General features: G+C 45.8%; 3 protein-coding genes across 6 annotated transcripts in view; 1 reads left to right on the top strand and 2 right to left on the bottom strand.

The window, feature by feature from the left end:
* Positions 1-17,075, bottom strand: part of TRAPPC13 (trafficking protein particle complex subunit 13) — a 46,910-nt gene extending 29,835 nt beyond the window's left edge. For 2 of the 4 annotated variants that reach the window (XM_066602802.1, XM_066602803.1), the window contains exon 1: positions 16,885-17,075. In XM_066602802.1, the coding sequence (XP_066458899.1) occupies positions 16,885-16,930 (46 nt within the window). In that variant the 5' untranslated portion in view covers positions 16,931-17,075. The remainder of the gene's footprint in view (positions 1-16,884) is intronic. The other 2 variants (XM_066602800.1, XM_066602801.1) reach the window with 1 other exon arrangement.
* On the bottom strand, positions 9,008-11,763 carry SHLD3 (shieldin complex subunit 3). The gene has a single exon (XM_066601874.1). It carries the CDS (start codon positions 11,649-11,651, stop codon positions 10,797-10,799), a length of 855 nt encoding a protein of 284 aa, XP_066457971.1. The 5' UTR covers positions 11,652-11,763; the 3' UTR covers positions 9,008-10,796.
* A 441-nt stretch (positions 17,076-17,516) lies between the features above and the next one.
* Positions 17,517-19,761, top strand: part of TRIM23 (tripartite motif containing 23) — a 37,940-nt gene continuing 35,695 nt past the window's right edge. The window contains exon 1 of the mRNA XM_066602799.1: positions 17,517-17,628. Within this exon, the coding sequence (XP_066458896.1) occupies positions 17,524-17,628 (105 nt within the window). The 5' untranslated portion in view covers positions 17,517-17,523. The remainder of the gene's footprint in view (positions 17,629-19,761) is intronic.

Genomic DNA, 19,761 nt, shown 5'->3' with positions numbered 1-19,761 from the left:
CATGTTCACATCTCAGCCGCATACGGACTCACCCACCCCCACTACATCCAGAACCCCCTCAGAAGCCGATGCAGAAGAAGACGCGATGGAGACCAGACAAGACATCTCAGATCTCCCCAAGCTGCTAGAAAAAATGACAGAAAAAATGACAAATATCTTCAGAACCGAACTCTCCGCAGCAGTGAAAGATTTCACCGAGCAGATTCGGGATCTGGGGCAGAGGACCGACGAATTAGAAAAGAAAACAGATGATATAATTGACGCTCTAGAAACGGATCGCAGCCACATAACCGACCTGGAGACCAAATACGACCAGTTAGAGGCCAAATTCGAGGATCTCGAAAACAGATCCCGACGATCGAACATTAGAATAAGAGGCCTACCCGAGTCAATTACAGCCCTGAAAGAAACTGCGATAAATCTCTTCTCGGCACTTCTGCCCCAGATCGACCAGGCGTCTCTTAGAATAGATCGGATCCATAGGGCGCTGGCCAAACCCCCGAACCCTGAGCTGCCCAGAGATGTGGTGCTCAAGCTACATTATAGCGAGGTGAGAGACCAGCTCCTGACAGCAGCAAGAGACCTCGCTCCACTCCCGGGGATGTCTCCTACAGTCCAACTTTATGCGGATATCGCCCCTTCAACATTGGCAAAGCGAAGAGTCTTCCGGCCAATCACCCAAGCCCTAATTTCGGCTAACATAAGATACAAATGGGCATTCCCTTTTGCAATCATTTTCCAAAACCAGGGCAGATCGTATACAGCGAAAACCCTAGACGAAGCCTATGAGGCTCTGGAGAGAGCGCAGATCCCAGCCGAAAGAGCACAGGAGGACGGGAGAGTGCGCTCGTTTCCCAGACGCTCCTGGCGCACTTCACACCCGAGACAGGACAGGCCGAGACCACGAGACCACACCTCAAGAAGCAACGGCCCCCACCAACCCTGACTGTGGGGAAGGCGGAGTATAATAGTTACCTGAGTCTCTCCCCGTCGCCAATCCTGACTCCCGGCGGGGGGGAAGTGGGATGAAACACCGAAGAAGCTTAAAGATAAACTTTAAAGATAAAAGACCTCAGGCCTGAGAGATTTTTGGGGGGGTGGGTCGGGGATGGCTTCGGGGAGAGTAAACAAGGGAGACCGCCCTCACACGATGGGGAAACGAAATGGATATATTAATGTTCTGAGTTGCATTGCCAGTTATTTAATATGATGCCTAGGCCCAACGGTGGGCTACTAGTTGTTGAGTTCTGCAGAGATGGATGAATCGCCGAAGGGTGAAGTAAATCCACTCTCTGGCCAAAAGGGTCTGAGGACCCTCAGTAATTGTAAGTTGAGTTGTACGCCATTGACTCCCCAAAGTCAATGGGAAAAAGTTGCTATGTTTGAAAGGTTGTATGTTAATGATATTGATTTCAGACTACAGGTCGTCACTCAGAAAATAGCTCGGACTGGAGGACTACAGAGGTACAGAGGGAAAACCCCCGATGACAACATCTTAGCGAGCCTAGACCAGGCCAACAAATGGTATGCATAATCTCACATAATGTAAGAGGATTTAACTCCCCAGCCAAAAGGAGAAAGGCCCTCATTACATATGCTAAACACAGACCAGAAATAATATGTATACAGGAGACGCATTTCTCCCACAATTCGGCTCCTAGATACATTGATCGGCACTACACCAGAAGCTTCTCAGCCGCAGCTAGTAAAAAACACAGAGGTGTATTGACACTTTTGCACAACTCGTTCCCACTTCAGGAGATCCAATCGGAGAGTGATCAGGAGGGCAGATACTGTCTCACATGGGGGTTATTACAAGAGCAACCTTTACTGATAGTTAATATGTATGCCCCATCTGAGAACCCCTGGCCCACGATGAAAAGAGTAGCAAATCAGTTAGCACGATTCCCACATCACAAGGTACTGTGGGCTGGGGACTTTAACTTCCCGTTTCACGGGACACTAGATAGGTCAAGTAATAACCCAGACAGATTCTCCGCCAAACAGAGAAAAGAGTGGGAAAACAAGCTGGAACAACACAGACTAGCGGACTCCTGGAGAGAGATACGAGGCAGGGATAGGGGGTACACCTTTTATTCCGCGCCTAACCAGACATACTCAAGACTTGACTACGTTTTGACCTCAACATCGCTCCTACCCCAACTCACGACCACCAGACATCTCCCATGTGCCTGGTCGGACCATGACCTGGTAATGTGCGAAATAGACCTGGGGAAAATAGCAAAAAACACCTATAGATGGAGGCTAAATGAGACACTAGTGAAAGACCCAAGTAGCTCAAATAAAATCACAAGCCAAATCGCGGAATTCTTTGACCTCAATAAGGGCCCAGAAGCCAAGCCACAGTGGGTCTGGCTATCCCATAAAGCCTACATTCGAGGCCAACTAATTCAGCTTTCCTCTCAGAAAAGGAAAGAAAAATCAAAGGCTTTCCAAGCGCTGGAGAGAAGGTTGTTCCTTTTGGAAGACCTCAATCAACGCAACCCCTCACGAGCAACCACAAAAGAAATAAGAGACATCAAACTACAACTAAACACCTTGCTATCGGAGAAAGTAGAGAGGGCACTACAATGGACTAAATACAAATACTACAAATTCGCCAATAAACCAGATAGACTGCTCGCTGCAAAACTGCGAGACACTCAGAGACTCAACTCCGTATTCAAACTTTACACCCCTCATAGCAACACAACAACAAACCCGGAAAAAATTTACGAGATATTCACCAATTTCTACACCTCCCTCTATCAGGAGCATAAAGGAGGAAGCGAAAGCCAAAGGAACGAATTTCTGGAGGCACTTCCAATCCCCACTATCTCTAATGAGCAGAGGGATGTACTAAACAGCGCCATTTCTAACGAAGAAATAGAGGAAGCCATAGATAACTTAAAACCAGGGAAAGCCCCAGGCCCGGACGGTCTAACGGCCATATATTATAAAAAGTATAAAGACACACTAAGTGGGCCCCTGAGAGAAATGCTCCAAACTATAATGGAAGGCCAAACCCCACCAAAAGAATTCCTTAACTCTAACCTCACAGTAATACCCAAAGCAAATAAAGACCCGTTGTCCCCGAAAAATTACAGGCCAATATCACTCCTAAACCTGGACTACAAAATTTTCACTAGTATACTAGCAAAACGACTAAACCAATTCCTCCCAAAATTAGTACACAAGGACCAGGTAGGTTTCATCCCACAGAGACAAGCACCAGATAACATCCGAAAAGTCCTAAACATCATAGACCAAGCCCAGAGGACCAACAGCCAGCTTTCCCTTCTGGCGCTAGACATTGAGAAGGCTTTTGACTCCCTATCCTGGGACTATCTCTTTAAACTGCTGGGACGGATGGGCTTTGGGAGAGAATTCCTACAAGCAATAAAATCCCTATACTCTCTACCGGCCACCCTACTCAAATTGCCATCCACCAAAGAAACCCCAATCCCAATTAAGCGAGGCACCCGCCAGGGATGCCCGCTTTCTCCGGCCCTTTTTGCACTCGCCATGGAGCCATTAGCAATCGCCATAAGAAAGAACCCAAATATAAGAGGAGTAGCCCTTGGAAGCAAGGAATATAAACTGAGCATGTTCGCAGACGACATGCTGCTTACAGTTACCCAACCCCTAATATCGCTACCTAATTTAATGAATCTATTGGATAAATGGGCAAGTCTGACGGGATTAAAAGTAAACGCGGATAAAAGCGACATATCCCATATAAACACACCCGCACCATTAATTAAACTAATAGACCTAAACTTTGGCTTCAAACATCAACCCCAATACATCCCATATCTGGGAATCAACCTGACTCCCTCACTGTCCACATTATACAAATGCAACTACCCTCCCCTAATAAAAAAACTAACCGCGGAATTAGACAAATGGGATGACCCAATGCTCTCATGGATAGGCAGGATACACGCGATAAAGATGAATACTCTGCCACGAATACTATACTTATTTCGAACCCTCCCTATCCCCATCCCGAACGAGGTACTATACAATTTCCAGAAACGCATTTTCAAGTTCATATGGGCCAACAAGCGGCATAGGATAAAGAATAAAATCATGTATCACCACAAGAGTCGGGGAGGACTCTCAGTCCCTAACTTAAAGAAATACTATACGGCGGCGAGACTAGCGCAGTGGATCGAAACCCTCGGGGGGGCCAAAGCTCCTCTCTGGGTCAACATGGAGGAAGCTAAATTACACCCCTACACCCCCAGGGAACTGACCTGGGCCAGAGGTACTATAAAGGCAAATCTCTGGGAGCTGAGCCCTCTTTCATACCACTCAATGCGGATCTGGAGAGAGAATAGATACAAGCATAAACTGTCAACTAGCCCATCCAGACTAATACCAATAATAACAAACGAAAAGTTCCCCCCCAGCAAAGATCTAGTGCATTTCCAATGGTGGAAAATAAACGAAATTACAAACGTAAGCCACCTGGTAGAAAAGTCAAGGCTACTGACGATAAGCCAATTTAAAGCTAAATTCAATCCCCCCATAGCGGAAAACTTCAGAATTAATCAAGTCTATCACTTTCTGAACTCACTCAAACTTCCACAGACCTTCCCGGACTTGACTACATTTGAGAGAATGTGTCTGAGGGACCCAATGAGAAAGGGCTCCCTGGCCCTGATCTATAATATTCTGAACACACCAGATGGAGAGGAAAGATTACCATACATGGAAAAATGGGAAAAGGATCTGAATATAGACATGGCGCCGGAAAGATGGAGGCAGTGTTGCGAGACAATTGCAAGGGGGAGCCAACAGGTGTCCTTGATGGAGACATCCATAAAGATCCTCCACCGAACCCACCTGGTTCCGAGTAGATTACACCAAATTTACCAATCAGTCTCACCCCTCTGCTTCAGAGGCTGTGCGGAGGTAGGCACCCAAGCCCATATTTGGTGGACATGCCCAGTAGTGAAGAGACTATGGACACAGGTTCATAGGCTCATACAAAGTCTATTTATAGGCCCCCTGCACAGGTCTCCAACAGTACTCCTTCTCGGCGACCGACAACCGGGTGTCAGATACCGAGCACATAAGCTGATCCAGGTGATTTGTATGGCGGCAAGAATTCATATCGCCTCCAGATGGAAGCAGAGAACCTTGTCCTTTCAAGAGGTTATGGAAAGAGTCTCTCGGATTGCATTATATGAAAGATTACACGCAATAGGGACAGACACACTAGAAAAATACGGGGAGACCTGGGAACCATGGATAAACATGATAGATATACCGGGATTCCGACACGTCCTCCAGTCGACCTAAAAACATCAACTGGGACTTGAAGCAGAAACGAGTGACGACCAGAGCTGAATGAAGTTAAAGTTTATTTGTTTAAAGGATAAAATGTATGAATAATCATAGATTATTAGTTAGATAAGTTAATTGCGACTGATGAGGATATAAGTACAAGTCAGAGATAATTATACCAGTTTAAGAAATATGTTGAACAATTCATAACAGCCCCTGCGAGGGAAAACCTTGGTGAAACAAACAGTAATGCTGTACTTATTCTGTTGGCTTCTTGAATAAAGAGTTTTGAAAATAAAAACTAGAGGTCGTTACGCAAAAAACAAGCCTTTATACGGCCGTGTCAACGGAAAGTTAAAAAACGTTATAGCTTTTGAAAAATGAAGATGAAAATCCGCCAAAAATCGTTGTGTCCTTTTGCCCAAAATAGGCCGTGTCCTTAAGGGGTTAATGGCCTATCCTTAAGATAGGCCATCAATAGTAGATCGGTGGAAGTCTGCCACCCGTGACCACCACCCATCAGTTGTTTTCTAGGTTAGTGTAGGAAGCAGACAGCTCTGCTCTCACTGCAGTGGCCAGGCCTGGTATTACAAGCAAAGTTCACATTAAAGTGAATGGCCTGTAATACCAAGGCGGACCACTGCAGTGAGAAGGAAACCATTTGCTTTCTGCAGAAATGAACTGTGTAGTGATGCGCCGGCCTGGCAGGCACTTGTTCGGCGGGGATCCCTACCAATATACTATTGATGGTATAGTCTAAGCATAGGCCATCAATCTTTTACAACTGGACAACCCTTTTAAAAACCCACATCAAATCTAACATAGCTGAACATGGCCTTACAGGTCAGCTGTGACCTTGTCTAAATGCGACACAAGGGTTTAACAAAAAACAATACAAAAACAAACCATAGAAAACAATAGAACAGTACTTTATATAATATGGTGCTTGTGTCTTGTTGCACTGTACTTATTCTGAGAGCCTCACATAAAAGCCCACTAATGCATTGCCCAAAAATGAATACTTTTTGAAGTTGTGAACCTCAAATTGCCCATCCATCGTACAGCAAGGATTCTGGTAAATGAGAAGTGTAGCCAGGTGGGATCACTAATCTTCCAAAGTAAATCCATCCATGTAAACGGACCTGCTAACCTTCAGCTTTTAGAGAGCTTCTGGAGGACATTGTTGGAAGAACTGGTAGACAACACCACTTGTGACTGGGGGCTTTTTACCTCTGCTTTTCATTGATTTTTTATGGTTGGATTAAAGTTTTTTTTTTCAGGGAAATACTATTGATAACCAGTCCTTAGGATAGGCCATCAATAGTTGATCAGCCGGGGTTCGTTGCTTGGGACCCCCCCCCGACCAATCAGCTGAACGGGTGCATGCTGTCAGCACCGCAAGTACAGAGGTCGGAGCGAAAGGCTCCATGCCGAACTCAGTGAGGTGGCCGGTACTTGTAAGTGCAGGCACGGTTCTCATTGAAATAAATGGGAGCCGTGCCTGCAGTTACAGGTGCTGGCCACTACATGGGAGGTTAGAGTGGAGACTTGTGCTTCAAATACACAGAGGTCGGTGCAGAAGTCTCCGCGACAACCTCCTTATAGTGGCCAGTGCTTGTAACTGCAGGCACGGCTCCCACTCTGATCTCTGTTATTGCGGCACTGACAGCATGCACCCGCTCAGCTGGGGTCCCGAGCGATAGACCCCGGCCAACCAGCTATTGAAAACCCCTTTAACCCTTTCCAATCCAATTTGTATCCTGGTTTTTCTAGGGGGCTTACTTTTTTTCTGCCATTATACAACGGTGCTATCTGCTGGCTAAAGCCAGTACTGCATAAGGTGACACGTTGGATAGGCTCCGACAGCAGAGGGGCTGGCAATATACAGTAAGAGAACCCCGACAAATGTCTTCCAATATCGGAGCTGTACAGCCTTAAACCATAATGTCCTTAGACGTCAGACAGTGGATTGGAAATGGTTAATTCATAATTCTACTGATGTCCAGTTCTATTCTATACAACTATATAGAATTACAGTATTCGACTCCGTTCACATGTGTCATGTGGAGTTGGTTTATAATGGAAGCAGCATCACAGCGGCACATCAGTTCTACAATTGAGACCTACAACACCTTATGAACTTCATAAAACATTGAGGTCTGTCGGGTTCTATCAGGGATCCTACAGGGCAGGCCACAGAAAAGTAGTCCAGCGCCACACTCTTATAAAAGCTGTCTAAAGGCATACTCATTACACCGAGCATGCCGAGAGTGCAGAACCCATGCCCTGGCTCTTCATCAATGCCAGGAGCATCTCTGGAGTAGACTCTCTAGCTGTTCATCACTTGTGCACACCCCAAGGAACATACTCTAATTATGCTGGTAGTGCTCCATCCAAAAGAAGGGTTGGAAGCAGAGCGTCAAGATGGCAGCACCCAGTGCAAAAACGCTCATGTAGTTTATCCTGGACGGACACTTGTGCAGCATAGACATGGAAGCAGAAACTGCAAGTATGTACGCAATCTAAGGCCAGTTCTCAGTGTGATAATTATTATTTCTGGTGTGATCTGGATAGTCTGTACTGAGCAGGCTAGAATAGAGGGGGCTGAAGGAGACCCTCTACTGGCTGTTTAGGATCATTTGGACCTTGAGCAGTCCAGCAGGTCACATGATTCATCTATGATGTACTCTGGGAGTAATCCAACAATGTGAAAAGGAATAAGCATTAAAAATTATATGCCAGTTTTTGTTACCCATAGCAACCAATCACAGCCCAGCTTTCATTGTACCTCAACAGCATAAGAAATAAAAAAGCTGTGCAGTGATTGGTTGCTGAAGGCAACAAAGACAGATTTTCTTTCAGACAGCTTTCACATGAATATGGCACATATGAATATGTCAACAAAGCATTAGTAGTCCGACTAATTCATTTCACAAAGATGGCCAACATTTCACCATTTACAGCATGATTCACTACTAAATATACTGTTCTATCCTTATTTCTGACTCAGAAAGAAAAAAAGAAAAAAACAAAAAACCAAAGAAGCGTTCATCGATGTAGATATCACTCTTACATAAGTGTTATGGCGCCCCCTAGTGTTCTTTTGATTCCACCTCACCAGTACTGGCCACTTCTAATGATAAAATCATTACTGGCTGCCTGTACAATAGCAGAGATTAAGACCCCAACGAAGCTCTCCAAAAAACCCGCACAGGCACTATCTAGGTGAGTATTACCGTAGGTGCCCCTACATGGCAGGATAGTGTATGGCGATTGCCAGCACACACGTCATTGTGTACTAGCTGTGCCACAGGAATACATGCATGGCAACCTACGCCTCTGTGAGACGCCCAATTGTTGTGCATGATCTAACAAACGTAACCTTTATTTGTGGGACAGTCCCTTTAAGCAGGTGTGGCACGGCACATTAACTGTTTGGGCTAATCTAGAGCTCTTATCCATTAGGCACCCTAAATACAGTAAAATCGTATTTCAGCCAGAGGTGATGTGTGTCATCGTGTGAACGGCCATGAGGCTTCTCCTCAACAAACAAGGAGGTCGCGGTAACGCGAGTGTCTGCTTGTAACCGACTGAAAAGATCCTAATAACATTTGCGCAGATGTGTGGTGTGTTTTCTGCACTTCAATAACGGCACACAAACCTCTTCAGAGTGAAATAGAGATTTCATCATTTTATTTAATAAAATCCGTAGGCGGCACAATTCATATTTGGTGCTAGAAACACAAAAATAGTAAACCAAGACACAAAGAATGACTCTAGGCTGCGTGAGGACTTAGCCAAAATTCGTAGTTTTGCTGTGGGACATTGCATGCCAACATAAGTGAATTAGAGCTCCTTCACACTGGCGATCGCGATATCGCCGCGAGAAAAATGGTGTTAAAAATATAAATAATCGCATATGTGCTCATGTGATTGTGGAGCGTCAGCGATGCTTTTTCCTGAGTATTAGCCGCGATTTTCTAAAGTCAATAGCAGTTTCTAATGTTAAAAACGAATCGCAGATTTGTGGGATGCAACCAATTGGAGGCTCCATAGGGGAACGTGGGCTGGAAGAAAAAAAAAGGCGCAGTAAGAAAGGACACGCTGCGATTGGTTTTCCATGCCACATTGCAGGACAGAAGACCTTGGAAATAGGAATGAAGCCATTGAAAATCATTGGTTACATAATTCTGCAAAATCAATTTTATGGCTTATTCTTGAAATGTTTCATTGTTCGGCCCGGCTGACATGAGCGGATGGTATAGTGTATTTCACACGTGGGTCTTGCACGCTTAATACACTGCACCAATCTGCCATAGGCAGCCATGTTGCCGCTCACATGACTTGTGCAAAATATACGCACAAAAAAAAATTTGCAGCATGTCCTTTCTTGGGGTGTGTTATGTGAGCATACCCGCAAAGATAATACATGGCGATGAGCGGCACGCTGCCAGCAAGCAAAGTCATCACGTACTGACTGTGCCGCGTGCGTATATCTCGCAGCCTGCACGCTGTGAGATCTGCCCATCTGAGCCCGGCCTTATACTGCCATCTTTGGCCGCACAATGTCGCTTATCTATCAATTAAAATGCAACAGTGTTTTGTTGCAAATGTGCCAGAAACCGGTTAACTATGCTGTGTGGTTTAGGCACTTTTTGCTGTGTCCAACAAAGGGATGTTAAAAGGAAAAAAAAAAGGAGTATTGCCTAAATTGCGCAAAAGTTTGGGTGTATACACTAAAAGGTAGTCTAAGCTAAAACTAGATCATCTTAATATAGAACAGATCTATCATTTAGCAGGAATCATTCTGAAGGACCGCGCATTTTAAGACAGCGGAGTCTAAGTCTCACCACACCGTGCCGCATTCATTGTGTGACCGATCTGATGGAGGACCAAAGGACTCCACTGACTTACAATGGAGTCTGCTGGAAACCTGACGCAACAGACCCAGGATGCCAATGGAAATGGAACATAAAAGGTCTGGTCCCTATAGAGGATGTAAAGGAATATGTGTCACATAAAACATAACGGTGAGGTAGAAAAATTATAGCATGTCCTATTTTTGGCGATTCCGTTCAGGAGTCGTCCATTATTTCCTACTGGAGGCTAAAAAAAAAATAATTAAAAAATAAATCACACCGCACTTACATGTAAATATGATTTTCATGCGAGTGTAATGCGTTTTGCCAATTCTATTTCTGAAACGCGATTTTCATGCACGCATGTGTCGTGAGGAGTTTCTCGTAAAACCCACTGCACTTGCAGGAAAAAAAATTTCATGTTTACAAGTGTAATATTGGGAAATTGGTCAGCTAACGATCTCGCCCCCTGTAAATACGGCCCAGGCATACACTAGTGCAGTGGAGCCGTGTGGTGGCCATGTTCTTCCGCGCAGCCCTAATAAAGTCTATGACGCCATCCATAGGGACTTTCTTTGGGGTGTATCAGATTTCATATCTTACCCCAAATAATCATGTGTACAATATATCCATTTTTTAAGCTCACACACTTAAAACCACCCCGTGTTTGTGAACAAATAAGTTAATTTTACCAGCCAGTCTTAACTTTGATCTCACTAATTGTCCAACATGTTCACAATAGCGCAGGTCACAGAATATCCAGATCTCCCCGATGTCTCGCTGCATCGTGGCATTACAGCTTGGAAGGACGCCGTGTTTTATCATTCTGGTCAACTTATCCCAAACTTCTTCCAAACTCAGATCCCCACAAACTGATGGCAAGATAGTCCATCTTCCCCGATGGAACAGATTCAACTTAAGTCGATCCAAGATGTATTTAAGATCCGGAGATGGTGGAATGACGAGATCCTTGTTCCCAGTCCTCTGAGTACAGACACTCCATGACCGCAGAAACATCTTCTCCTTGCATACAGTTTCACTGATATTTGATGCTTCATATACAACACGGTCCTGTTCTGCAGACACGACTTGCATGTCATCATCACTGCTCGTATTTGCCTTAAATTCTAACAAATTTGGTGTGGGGTCACAGCATAGAGAGGGCTCTACATTGAGTGGATCGAAGGAGTTGTAATCTACTTCTGAGGACAGATTCCTTGAGATAGATGGAGGACATTTCTGAGGTTTAAGGGTCAACGTTGGCAAATGATATGGAAACCACGGAACAAATTTTGGCAAGAGTCGAAGAGGAAATTCTTCCAGTGAGCCGGCTGCTATCTTTTGCAAGTCATCTGAGTTATTTTGCGTAGGGCGGCAATGCAAAATGACTTCCATTGCCAGCATATCCGCCACAGACCTTCTCACTTCTGGTGCACGAGCCAAGACATCTCCAATTCTTGCCGATGCGTTATCTCTTCGCCCAAAGTCACAACTCATGGAAAATGTGTTAACCGTGTGTAATTTAGCTACAGTTGTGGATCGGACGTCTCATTGACCTGTGTGTGGCTGTAGCTTGTGGTCTTCTATGTCCTCTTATCACATATGACGTAGACCTGAAGCAGAAGCATGTCAAAGTAGTTGGGATAATGTACATCAGTTCATAAATGAGCAGGACCAGATTACCTATGGCAGCATATATACCAATACTTACATATAGGTCACTAAAAAGTATACAAGTAGGAAAGTTTAATACGTTTCTGGCAAATAAATTTTATATTAGACTTGCTCTTAACCCTTTCCAATCCACTGTCTGACGTCTAAAGACATTATGATTGAAGCCTGTACAGCTCTGATGTCTGAAGGCGTCCGGCAGGGTATTCTTACTGTGTATTACTGGCCGCTCTGTTGTCGGAGGCCTCTCCAGCATGTCACATACCGCAGTACTGGCTCTAGCCAGTAGATGGCACCATTGTATAATGGCAGAAAGAGAAAGCCCCCTGAATCCAAAATTGGATTGCAAAGGGTTAATAGTCACATGACCCAACTACTTATATGGTCGCCACCTCAGACACTGAAAGTACAGAAATACTGACGGAACCTTACTAATGCAAGTGAATTCAGACCCATGTCCATCTATAGCCAAGAAAAATGTAATTGCGTGCCATGTGATGTTTCCAATTGGGCAACATCTGCGATCCTGATATGTGCGAGGATCTCAACTTCACAGAAGCAATGTGATTTTTAATCAAACACGCGCCACATGTTGGCGAGAGCGATATCGGGCTGAATTTCTTGGTCCAATATTGCGCTCGCTGATGTGAATGTAGCCTTCCTCTACGTAAAAAAAGTTGAATAACTTTGTAAACATATTGCATTACTTGATCCTGAGTTACAGCCTGTATTATACTCCAGAGCAGCATTCACAATTCTGCTGGCTGTTAATAGAAATAGATGATGGTTTGAAAAGAGTAACTTCCCTAAGAGGTTAGTGGAGTTCTAATAAAGCAATTTTCTCTGCTGGAGTGCATTCTGGGAAAGGTCTATTGAAAAGTGACCTCTGCACTGACACTGAACAAGCAAGTCGGGAACAGGAAAGGTGTTTGAGACTCCTAAATAGCCAACGCTGCAGAGCATACTTCACCAATACTATCTAGTATGTCCCTGTAACATGTAGAAAGAGGATTTGTGGGTTTCCCATAAACCAAAGACTTCTCTCTGAGCTTCAGGCTTATGGTCCTTTAACATGGGCTAGTCGCTAGTCTCTTGACATCAGTCATGTCATGGTAGCAGTAAAGCCTAAACTTCACAGATAGCAGTTAGCATGACATGACTGTGCAGGGTAAAGGACCTTCAGTGAAGATCACATGGCTGTCATTCAAGTCAGCGAAGGTCCTGTAGGCCCCCGGAAGGGTGGTGCAGCAGAATCATTCTACCTACAGTATTTGCTACAGTGAGGGCTAATGCCCACGGACTGATTTCTGCCGCGTTCTACGCAGCAGAAATCCACGCATTAACCCAGAGCTATTGCATTCTATTAAACATAGTAGCTCCATGTTCACTCCGCAGCGTGAAAGAAAACGCAGCATGCTCTATTTGCCGCAGGAATACACGCGGCCGGCTTCCATTATAGTCAATGGAAGCCGACCGTCACGCTATGCTTCCGCTGTAGCACAGCGGAAGTATCGCGTGAATGCACGGCCCGCCCACAACGTCATCTGACACTGCCGACGCGTCACGCGATGTACTCCATGCAGGATGCGTACAGTGAATCCGGAGTGGTAAATATGGAGGGCGCCGTGGCAGACTCTGCAGCGATATTCCGCTGGCGGAGTCCGTCATGGCCGTGGGCATGAGCCCTAAGTGTGTAGTAGGGTAAAAAGTTATGATATTCTGCTTGAGCTTTTTCTTAGCTCCCCAGGTATATAAAGTGCAGCCGTAACAATAATAATTCAGGATTTTGTAACAAACTTGCATGGACTTTGTGCCTAAATAGCAGCCTGAACCAACTGAGGTCCATGCTCCTATCTATTCACTAGCAGCACAGCATCCCGGGGAGCCAATCCTGTGTGAGAGAAGCTATAATGTCTGCCGCACTCCTTCTCCTCTACTCCAGTTTGGGTATCTTGCTTAACTTTTAATCAAAAGGTCATGAAGAGGAGAATCAGAAGAAGAAAAGCTCCGACTGCCAAGTGTGTACTCAGGGGAAGACGACTGATTAAAGATGGACTTTGTTTTAGACATGTACTCATGCTGTATGATCAGTCTGCCTAACAAATAGTAAACAGGTGATAAGGAGTTCTTCATTTGATCTTCTATACGTATATTTAAGCTATGTAAGCCTTAACTCGGGAATGCTTAGAGATTGCTGACGGTTTCTGGGATCATACATTGGTAAACATCATGTGATCAGAGGGGATTTCTGCCTGTAGACCGACGTCACTGCATGTGCCAAGTATCAGTACCCAAGAGAGAATTGTAACATGTTCTGCATATGTGTAAGGCTGCCTGTCCACGGGTGTTGCGGTATCCTGTGGCGGATCTCTGCCGCCCGGGAGCAGGAGCCAGCTGGCGGATCGCCACATTGAGCCTATCTGACAGATAGGCTCACCGCGTAGAATCGTGGCAATTTGCAGCATGCTATCGCTATGATCCTCCGCTCGTGGACAGGGGGCTGCGCTTTCCATAGCAATGCTATGGAAAGCGTGCATTGCATTCTCCGCGGACGGATTATCGCCGCAGGGAACGCAATCCAAAAACGCCCATGGACAGGCAGCCTAAGTTAGGTGTCCTCTAGCCTCGCTTACAATGTATTTGTCCAAGGCCGGGCTCACCGGGGCAGATTTGTATTGCGGATTCCATAAATGCGGTACAATGCAGGTATTAAAAAGGCATGGATTTTCGCAGCAGGCTCTATTTTGCCATAGAACCCACTCGGACGGCCTCCATTGATATCAATGGAGGTGTCTGACCTGCAGCCCATACACAATTAACAATACATATGGGCTGCAGGTACCTGCCACATCATTAAGCGCTGACGTGGGAAACACAAAACAAAAAAAAAAACGTACTGCGCATGACTGATTGCGAACCGCCGCAATACAGTTATAGGAAGTATGCCGGGTCCCCGGCCGGGTGCAAAGCCAGAATCCGCTGCGGGCCTCCCGCATGTGCAAGCCGTCCCGTTTATGTGAGCCCGGCCTCAAAATACTTCGGCTGGTTTACAGAATTATTGGCGATTACACAGAGTGCGGTGCCACCGGTCAGCGATTTTCCAAGCGGCTCACAGTCACCCACCAACCTGAATCACAAGAATATACCTGTAGTGCCCATTGTATATGCCATGTAATCCGATAGGGTTTTTAAGGACTTCCTTACAGAAAACCCTATCAGTGGCCCCAAGAGGTTTGCCCATTTTAATTTTGACCCCTACCTACCGCCACATTGTGCACGCCTCATCTGGACAACCGCAGTACATTGCTGTTAACCCCTTGAGTGGCACGCCCGGAAAAGTTCCGGGGACGAGCTCCACTGCTCATAGCAACATAGCCCGGAAGATTTCCGGGCTATGTATCACTATGGGAGCTGCAGAGCACAATGCCACAAGCTGTGACAGTGTGCTCTGCCTGCACAGACCCACAGAGAACAAAGCAAGGGCTTTGAAGAACCAGCAGAAGATATTGCCGACATGTCGGCAATGTCCTGCTTTGTTTACAAGTTGCCATAGAGACCATCGGCTTGTCAGAAGCAAGCCGATGGTCTCTGTGGCAGGGAGAGCTGGTTGTTAGCTGTCAAAGGACAGTTAGGTACTAGCTCTTACAGCACAGATCAGAGAAAACCTCCGATCTCTGCTGTGTTAACCCTTTACATGCTGCAGTCTATGTGACTGCAGCATGTAAAGGGCTGTCACCATCGGACCCCCGGAATGTGATCAGGGGTCCTGATGGGTCCCTGTGGAAGTCCCCTAAAGGGACAAAAAAAAAAAAAAGTTAAAAAAAATTAAAAAAAAATTAAAAAAAAAACACTTGTCTCCCTTTACTTTGTAAAAAAATCAAAAATACAATCACACATGTGGTATCCGTGCGTCGTAATGACCCAGAGAAGGAAGTTAATACATTATTTAACCCCTTAATGACATGGCCCCTTTTTTTCTTTTTTCCCCATTTCTTTTTTTCCTCCCCCCTGTTTAAAAAAATCACAACTTGTCCCACAAAAAACAAGCCCTCATATGGCCATGTCAATGGAAAAATGAAAAAGTTATGGCTCTTGAGACGCAACTGCAAAACTAGTTGAAATTCAATGATTAGACCATTTTAAAAAACCTGCCCTGGTGGGCACGACAGGGTGGTAGGAAACCTGCCACTCAAGGGGTTAAAGGGGTTGTCCCGCGCCGAAATGGGTTGTTTTTTTTCAATAGCCCCCCCGTTCGGCGCGAGACAAACCCGATGCAGGGTTTAAAAAAAAAACAAAACGGATAGTGCTTACCTGAATCCCCGCACTCCGGTGACTTCTTACTTACCTTGCGAAGATGGCCGCCGGGATCTTCACCCTCGGTGGACCGCAGGGCTTCTGTGCGGTCCATTGCCGATTCCAGCCTCCTGATTGGCTGGAATCGGCACGTGACAGGGCGGAGCTACGAGGAGCAGCTCTCCAGCACGAGCGGCCCCATTCAGAAGAAAGAAGACCGGACTGCGCAAGCGCGTCTAATCGGGCAATTAGACGCTGAAAATTAGACGGAACCATGGAGACGAGGACGCTAGCAACGGAACAGGTAAGTGAATAACTTCTGTATGGCTCATAATTAATGCACGATGTACATTACAAAGTGCATTAATATGGCCATACAGAAGTGTATACCCCAACTTTGTTTCGCGGGACAACCCCTTTAAGTTTTGTAATTGGGAGTCCTGGCTTCTACAGGAGAGATCAGCAGATTACATGGAGGCCAGATACTTAGACCCAACCAGATGGGAGTTTGCAGGAAGGGAAGGAGGGCGGAAATCATCTAATTTATGAAGACCAGTGCAAACAGCAGAAGTTAAAGGCGTTGCCCATAGCAACCAATCAGACTGGTGAACTACAACCTGCACTAGGAAAACCCACTCCAGGATTTACCATTATTACCCTGTTCCAAAAACCCAGGGAAGAAGGTTTGACACATCATGCCAACTCCAGGAAGGAGTCACCATGCACCCACCCCAGCTCTCAGGAGCCACCTCGCCTGCTTATGTACCTTTGAGGGCCAGCAAGTGCTCTTGCTTGGGCTGGTTCACGTCCATGACGCCTGCAGAGTCTACCGCCGCGGTTCTCACTCCCAGGACGGGTTCTACGGATCCCCTCACGGAACAAAAATCCTTTGCAGGCGACGAAAAGGCAGATTGAAATCTAGTGTGTGACGTCACCAGTGCGGCGCTCAGATCACATGACTCTCCTTCCCGAGTGTTCGTTTGCAATAAAGTTATTTAATTGCCGTCCAAGTATATATAATAGCGCTTCCTTCATTCAGTCCAACAGCAGTAATGTATATGACAAAGGGACTGCCTTATATGAGTTCCCCTCATATAATTGACGTTATTTTTTGCCAACACTAAAAATGTCTGTCGCTAAAAATCACCTATTGTATATATCCCTGCAACTACTGGCAGAATTCGGATCGAACCATTAGTTACACGGGGGAGTTCAATGTTTTATAATGGCCCTAATAACTAGTCAGAAAACGTCAGAACCTGTAACTTAAAATGACACAACTAGTTAATACAGCGGGGTTTCATAGAAATGGGTTGTTTTCTTTTCTGACTGTAAACGTGACATTTATTTTTCTTTCTCGCAGTTGCGTTACCCCTTGACACCTTTTAATGGCCGACCTGCCAATATGGCCGGCGCTGCTGCCGCAGCTGTAAATAGGCTCGGTTCAGCTGGCAGCAGGATGGAGAGTGTCAGTAGGCAGAGCAGGACGGGTCCGGGAGGGGCAGTGAAGGTGAGTGGTGTACCTGCGGGACGGTAATGTATGGAGGAGCGGGGACGTGTTACTGTGGGATGGCTGACAGCCTGCGATTAGAGGGGCCCGGGCTACACGTCACCTGTGTTGTGGCTGCACGGATGCTGCAGCTGCAGGGAGGAGGGGCTGGTGTGGAGACCTGCGGGTATGTTTTAGGCTCTGTGACATGATAGCTGCAAAAAAGGGATAAAACTCAGTTTTTTTTTGTTTTTGCAGGATTGGCTGCAGGCTTCCATTTTTTTTTTTCAGCAGAAGCCTGAAGTTTTTTTTTCTACTACAAATTTCATGACTGTTTCCATGGAAACTTCCCCAATATTAACCCCTTCAGTGACTGCCAATACGCAGTCAGTAACAGGCTGTGAATTTGCAGTGGTGGCTTAGCAGATGCTGACAGCCAGGCTCCTGCTCTAACTGCCGGGAATGGAGAAACCCCTTAGATGCCACAATCCATAGCAACTACATCAGATAACAGGTAGAGGGGGGATTCTTCTGTGACTGTAAGGTAGTAATAGGTTCCCATGGCAACCAGCAGCCTGACAGAGGCCTCCATGTCTGCCATGTAAGGCCAGCTGTGACCCTGGCCGGCAACCCTGCGTAGCGGCTTCTTCTGTACTGTGGATGCTCGCTGTCCGTCATGCGTAGTACAGTTTTTTTTTGTTTTTTTTTGTTACATGCCTTTACACTATTCCTCGTGGCTCCTCTGTGCGGGCGCCGACCACAGATCCCGCATTAAAAATCTGGTCGTGTGAAGCCGGCCTTACTCAATCTATTAGTCTCTGCCTGGTTTAGACACAACGACTAGCACTCAAAAAATCTTTTGATTGTTGATTGATCACTTTGCACTCCAAGCGGGGGATGCAGAAGACAAATGGTGGCCCCGCGTGTCTTCTGCATCCAGCTGTTCCCCGCTCGCCTCGCTGTTATACAGCCGAGCGCTCCGTGCGGGGTATGGAGAATGCAGCTGGACCGCTCTGTTCATACCTCGCCTGTCATCAGGGAGTGGGATACAGCTGAAACAATAGTATCAGCTGTATCCCACTGTGAATCCCTGATAAGGCTCATCATTGTCTTTGAGCAGGCTGAAAGACAACGATGAGCGACAGCTTAACGAAAACTGCACGATGTAAGTGCAGTTACACACAACGATTATTGCTCAAAAGACGGCTTTGAGCGTTTTTATTTATTTTTTTCAAAAATTGTTGTCTAAAAGGGCCTTAATGCCAAAATTGCTGCTATTCTATTTGTTTCCCAAAAAAAACCCAATAAAAAGCAATTCAAACCTCACAAATGCCAATGAAAACTGCAGCTCCTCCTGCAAAACAAACCCTCGCAGAGCCCCGCCTATGGGAAATTAACAGTGCTAGCCATCGTAGAACGCGGTGATGCAGATTAAATTCTTCTTTAAAAACAAAATCTCTCTGTAAATCTGGCATCGCAGTAAGCGTGCTGATGCACATAAGAACTGTATGTTATTGAGTGGTGAACTGTAAAAACAGAAGCTATGCCAAGAGTTCAATCTATTACCCCCCCCCCAAGTATTCTCTAGGTCCTAAATGAGGAGAGTGGGAGGGGTGGCACATTCTGCAGAGGGACATCGGTACATGCAGCCTGAGGAGAATCTAACACTCCTCTGTGCATACATATTTTATTCCTTAGTTCCTGAGAAGTAACCATGACTTCATAAAATTTTCCGTGTGAGCATGTACCAAATTAACTTGGGCGAAGCCGGGTATACCAGCTAGTTCTTTACTGTATGTGCCCCAGAGTGGTGCTACTAGAACAAAAAAAAGTTATGGCTCTTGCAATGTGACAATGATGCAGAGGTGTAACTATAAGGGATGTGGTTGCCCCTGGGCCCAGGAGCCTTAGGGGGCCCATAAGGCCTCTTTCCTCCATATAGGGAGCCCAGTACTATGAGTAAAGCATTATAGTTGGGGCCCTGTTAGAGCTTTTGCATTGGGGCCCAGGAGCTCCAAATTACATCTCTGCAGTGATGATCACTTGGTCCTTTCACAAAAAGTACAATCACACATGGGGAGGTCTTTCCACTGCACCAAATCTGCTATATATGAACGCACCATAAAATCTGCCCCCGTGCCCAGACACAAGACG

Source organism: Eleutherodactylus coqui, chromosome 5 (assembly GCF_035609145.1).
Source record: "Eleutherodactylus coqui strain aEleCoq1 chromosome 5, aEleCoq1.hap1, whole genome shotgun sequence".
NCBI classification, from domain to species: domain Eukaryota; kingdom Metazoa; phylum Chordata; class Amphibia; order Anura; family Eleutherodactylidae; genus Eleutherodactylus; species Eleutherodactylus coqui.
Note: the sequence above shows the minus strand (reverse complement) of the source record. Positions and strands in the feature narration are given on the sequence as shown.